The sequence below is a fragment of the Hordeum vulgare genome, chromosome 6H, assembly GCF_904849725.1.
Source record: "Hordeum vulgare subsp. vulgare chromosome 6H, MorexV3_pseudomolecules_assembly, whole genome shotgun sequence".
In the NCBI taxonomy this organism is placed as follows: domain Eukaryota; kingdom Viridiplantae; phylum Streptophyta; class Magnoliopsida; order Poales; family Poaceae; genus Hordeum; species Hordeum vulgare.
In genome coordinates this window covers 146,947,666-146,953,652 of record NC_058523.1, presented here as the reverse complement: position 1 = coordinate 146,953,652, position 5,987 = coordinate 146,947,666, and the positions used below count along the sequence as shown (strand labels likewise).

Here is a 5,987-nt window from a genome sequence, read left to right as displayed (position 1 = left end):
TGCATGTTATCTACAGAGCCACGACCTGGATCCGTACGTGGTCGTTACTCACTCATGCGAGCTTCTGGGAGCATATGGCTATTGGGTGCAACCGGTGGGAGACGATCACACGGGCTATCTTTAACCGATTTAGATGACGAGCTAATAATAGGCTAGGCGTAAAGGCAGCATAGCTTACTTTTGGTTTCGCCGGACGATGGCAGTTTTCATCTACTTTTGCACTTGTCTTTAAGCTCAGCTCGTGAGCACATTGTGGGTTTTAGGCTTTGTTCTTAAACTTATTTAATAATTTGACTGCATGCATCGATTGGTGGAGAGGTCGGGGCTTTTTCCTTCTTTTCCAAAAAAAACCCCATAATACCAATAAGAACCAAATTAAGAATTTGCTCCTCTTAATTACGATAGGTTGTTGACAACATCAGTGCCTGGCTTGGCCAGCGTATGCACAAACGTTCGATGGGGCTTTGTTAACTTTGGGCATCCATCTTAACCAGCCATGAACTGATCATGCATGCATGGTTCTCTTCTCTTGCCCGTAAGAATGGCTCGGGAGCTCAACACAATTCTGTACTTCTGCCTGCAAAATTAATTTGAAGCAATTCATCATTTAGAATGTATACCTTCAAACTTAACCGAGAACTTCTTTAACATTGGCACCTATCAATATGTAATTAACTGTTTGGATACTGGCCAAGTGATAAATTATATGTCTCATGAAGAAATAATTTTCTTAACATCATAATTATATAGTTCAATTTAACAGATTAAACTGATATATAACGGCCGAAAATGTACGTTGTAGAGGGGGTGTATATATGTACTAGACATAAACAAATAATATGAATAAACAAACAATGATCCATTTGGGATGCTATAATTTCAGTAGAAAACGATTAGTTTCCATGAGATTCCAGTGAAAATTCAATGATTCAAACAAATTATTTAGGAGAAAATCAATCAATCTGAACAGTGAAAGGGTAGCCAGACAGATTTATGAAATGTCTGTTAAATCCGAACAACGTGATTGTTTTGAAAAGTGTCCACTAATACCATTTCTATGTCACATACCTAAAAAAAATAGTCACTGAATGAGTGGAATATATGTACAAACAGAAGAAGATAGAAATAAAGGTGATGTTTGCTGATGCAACAAGATGAATGCACAGGCTGAAATGATGTCAGTAGTGGACTGGGATGAAGCATTAGATAATGCATGCATTAGACTGACATATTTTGACAAAAACAACAAATATGAAGGAACAAAATGTCATTCAGGTAGTAATCAGTTATGGTTAGGTTAAAAAGCTAGGCTGCTGATGTACTAAAAGTGATCCCGACGAAAGACTGCAATCAACACTGATTCTGTTCTCCCCTTTATATTTTGGGTGTCAATATAAAATTTGACTCGTGATTGAGATATATGATACCGATAACTCGTCTCTAAAGGGATGGCGATGACTTATCATCATGACTCATGCTACGAATTCAAATACTAAAGTGATGACTGAAACTGAAAACCTAGATTTTTGGAAGTATAAAAATATAAACTGAATATATTACCAAACTTTAGATTTTGCTAGTAAGGATTACTCCAGGTTAGAAAATATTCTACAATTGCTGATATAACCACATGCCAAAAAGGATGTCCAAACATTAGATTTGCTAGTAAGGATTACTCACAAACATTAGAGGAGCGTCAAAGATATGGAAAAAATCATGGTTAATAAGGATAAGTATTTTTTTTGCGGGTGTAACAAGGATAAGTATAACATAGTGAAATTTAATCAACCACAACTACAATACTTTAGTATGTATTTTTGATTTACCATCATATGCTCTATACATCTAATTAATTAGCATTATCTATTAAACTATAATTCTCTTTCTATTCAGAAAAGAAAGATCTTTAGTTTAACTAAGTTATAGTTTAGGGAGAACTACACCTTTTTGGCCCTTCCTTTTCATTCAACTGGCCGTGATGCTAGAGAAACGATACAATTGGCCAATGGAGCAAGGGATGAACAGCATGAGTGCATGGCATGACTCTTCAAGGAACCAAATTAAGAAGGCATGCATGTTAAGATCCCAATGCAATCAGGATAGAGAGTGAGGGGGGAGGGGGGTTAGACATATGGGTCCATATGTCCCAAAGGAAAATGATCAGTGTTCACATATCCAGGAGGCACTCAACAACAGAGGTTTAAGGATCTGTTTTTGCCATCTAAAAGGGGTGCCGGTGTTGTGAATTCCCATGATTTTGTTTTGAGGGGACAGGGGTCCAGGAACTGGGAATGGCATGCGTTGATGCATGGGGATCATGCATGATGCCATTTTTCCATATGCTTTCTGTGGGACAGCTTACCAGCATATCTCTTGAACTATAGGTCTACAAACCCCTTCTCCCTGGGCAGAAGGTAGGAGATCCGTACTGCATTTTCTTCCTTTTTCAAGAAAATTCCACAAAATTATGCATGTAACTGTAAACTATCAGTATTCAATAAACCACAGAACAGAATGGCAACCACTACTGTGGTTTATATCAGAAAAAACACACTTGATATTTTCTTTCAGTAAACCGCACCTTTAGGTTTTCGTTGAACAGAATGGCATCCTCTACTGCGGTTTTGTATCAGAAAAACTCATTTGATATTTTATTTCATTCTTTAGCTTTAGCGCAGCAGTGCGCATATTAGAGAAATACTAGCCAGGTATACATAGTGGTACCTTCATGTATAATACTATAATTAATTAATGGGTTACTAATGTACCGGCCTTTCACACGACACAAGAGTCCGATCATTACCTCTAATAAGTACACTACAAAGGGAAGGCTACCCAAGCATGATTAGTTTATGGTTAGTGGCGGGCAAAGCATGATTAGTTATAACGAAAAAAACACCAAGGGGAGCAAGTGAAATGCAGGGATAAATTTTAAAAATGAACTCAATCCACAAGATTCTCCATTGCTTGATGTTGAACAGATCAATTTTGTGTGTAGCTAGACCTAATTTCTTTTGTAAAGACAAGGCCATGCATATCTCTTTACTTCGTAGCTTCACAAAAGTGCGAATTAATCTAGATATGCATCAATACCGTAATAATACATCCATTTAAATTTCAAAGTACATGGCGTCCTAGCTAGGAAGTGCAGGTATAAATTTACATATGTTCAATCACAAATTAATTAATAAGAAAGAAAATATAGACTTAGGTAAAATTGTGTCATTAGATTTTTAATGAAAAATAGTTTCACGATATTTAAAAAATGATCTACTTCAGTATTCACACAAAAATAGTGGTCAAATCTGCTCACTGGAGACGGTACAAATCCGGAAACACCATCCACTCTAGAACATATTTTAAGTAGTAATTAGCAACGTATAGCAATTCACCTCCACCAAAATATTTATTGGAGGGGGAAGTTGAACAAACAACAAAGTAGAAGTAGATAAAGATAGATGACGATGTAAAGCAAAGAAGAAAAAACTGAAAGTATTAGTTAGTGGTGGTAGAAGGTTTACCAGGTCGAGTGCCAAAAAGATCCTCTCCGAGATCTCCCAATGGCCATTGGCGCCTTCTCCAGTTCCCATGCAACGCGTCCATCGATCATGCACAACCTCCTCTTCTTCCATTCGTCTTCGCCTTGGTCGTTCTCCCCTTCTCTTCTCCCTCCAACAAGAATGACAACTCACCTAGTCCTTGCATGTGCATACACATCTCGATTCTTCATTCCATGAGAAACCTCACCAAAACCATTTGAGCAGCCGCAAGATCAACCACGGATCGCCTTGCTGCCGGCCACCAACCTTCTCGATCAGGTTCCATATACTTTCTTGCGGCATTGCGAGATGCAGTAGCTAGCTAGCAAGAATCCATCCATGGAGCACGCGAGAGGTCCAACAGCATGGATAGATCACTTGCATTGCTAGTGCCACGAAGAGACCGACATGAGCGTCCTCGTCTGCCAGCCGAGGAAGCACGCGCCGCGGGCCTCCTCCGCCGCATACCCCTCCGACGGGTAGTGTAGCCGCAGCAGTAGCCGCGCTTGCGACACCGCGAACGTGCTAGCTGGCCACGGCGAGAGCCCCGCGGCGCGCGCGGCGGCCGTCCACGCTTCGAAGCTGCGAGGCCGCCCACCGCCGCCGCCGGGGCCAGCCACCACCTCCTCGATCTCCGTGCCGAGGATCTCCTGCTCCACCGCCAGCCGTTCCGCGCTGCCCGGAGGCACCGTGGCCTCCAGAGCGTCGAACACCGCCGAGTAAAAGTCCATCGCCGCGGCCACCCGCCGCGGTAACTCGTCGTCGTCGTCTCCTCGGCTGGCGCTTCCTTCCCTCTCGGCGATGGTCACCACAGCGGGGTTCATCGAACGGACCCACCTCAAGAATGCGGCGAGCTCACCGTCGCCGGAGAGCCTGTGGAGGAATAGCACGCAGTTGACTGCCAGAGTCTCGTCCGGGTGCAGCTCAAGGCAGGCGGCCGGGTCGGCCGCGAGCTGGGCCGTGCAGGGGAGGAGCAGCGGGTGGAAGCGGAATGGGAGGTTGAGGGAGCTGGCGAAGGCGCGGAGGCGGTCGCCGGTGCGAAGGAGCACGCCAATATCGGGGCCGGCGCCGGTGATCCTGACCTCGGGCGGGCCGACGGCGGCGTCAGCGCGGTCGCAGATGGCCTGAAGGAGCGGCGGCCACTGCACACCGTGCGCGGCGTCGAGGTCCACGATGTGCACGCGCCGCGCGCCGGCGGCGGCCTCCAGGATCGCCTGGTTGGCCGTCAGGTGCGCGAAGCGCAGGAACGGCGCGATCTTGTTGTAAGCCAGGTGCGCCGCGGACGACGCCGGCGCCACACCGACGCCCACGCCCACAGCCTCTGGCGCGCCGTCGCTACTCCGTCCTTCGTCCGCCCGTAGCGCGAGCGCGCGCGCGAAGTGGTGCGCGAGGCGGTCGGCCGCGTCTCCCCGGGGGTCGGCACCGGAGAGCACGGCGCCCGCGACGCGCCGCGCCCCGTCGAGGTCCCCGCGGTGCAGCAGGTCGGCGCACGCGAGGACGAGCCCTCTCGGCGAGGCGGCGGCGAGCGGTGCGCGCGGCGGTTGGGCAGCGTCGTCGTCGGGCTCGGGCGGGTCGAGCATGGCGTCAGCAGCAGTAGCAGGTGGTGGGCGCAGCGCATGCCTCGGGCGGCTTAATAGCAGCGCGGAGGCGGAGGTGGCCGCGGCATCTTCTGAGCTTGCTGCTGCCCCAGCGGCTTCCGTGACAGAGGGACATGATCGATCATCTGCAACACGCACGGCACACACAGACTACAGGTGTTCCCTTCCGCCAGTAGACTATGCAATAGGTAGTGCTCTAGGGAGAGAGAGAGAGGGAGAGAGTTTCTCTCTCTAGGAGAGAGAGAGGAGAGAAAAGGTAGCAGGGTGTGCAACTTTGCATTTGTTGTCTTTTATCCCGTGGACTTTGGTGGGGGAATGGTCAAGATGTTCTTCTTTCTCTTTTGAGATATTATATGTTACTCCCTCCGTCTCAAAATAAGTGTCTTAAGCTTAGTACAACTTGTACTAGCTCTAGTATAAAGTTGAGACAGTTATTTTGGGACGGAGGGAGTATGTGTTACGTATATAACTGGATATAATTCTTTGATTTGTGGATTAAACAAATAGTAATGGTTTTTTTTAACACACTACTGAAAAATTAAAAAATAATGCAAGCATAGGACTTGAAACTTGATGGATTAAGAATATCACGGTTTCTCTAACCATTCAATTACATGTTGGTTTGTACAAATAGTAATAGGCTAGTAGGTTACCTTGTTAGACAACAAAAATAAGCTTGAGTTCAAATGCTTTAGATATGAACACTAAAGTTAGAAAAAACGTGAGGAAAAAAAATCAGAGCTTCAAAATGTGTTTGAAAGCATTATATTTGTTACACCCACTTTGTTTTTTTTCAGGATTTCCACGAATGTGATTTCATGATCAAACTTTTCAATAACCCTAATCATTC

The 5,987-nt window shown here is 45.5% G+C and overlaps 1 protein-coding gene across 1 annotated transcript; it reads right to left on the bottom strand.

Moving 5' to 3' along the window:
• Nucleotides 1-375: 375 nt before the first annotated feature.
• LOC123404727 (protein MONOCULM 1-like) lies at nt 376-5,491 on the bottom strand. The gene is made up of 2 exons (XM_045098674.1): nt 3,522-5,491; nt 376-577 (listed from the first exon to the last, which is right to left on the bottom strand). The coding sequence occupies exon 1, from the start codon at nt 5,117-5,119 to the stop codon at nt 3,926-3,928; it is 1,194 nt and encodes a 397-aa protein (XP_044954609.1). The 5' UTR covers nt 5,120-5,491; the 3' UTR covers nt 376-577; nt 3,522-3,925.
• Nucleotides 5,492-5,987: the final 496 nt, after the last annotated feature.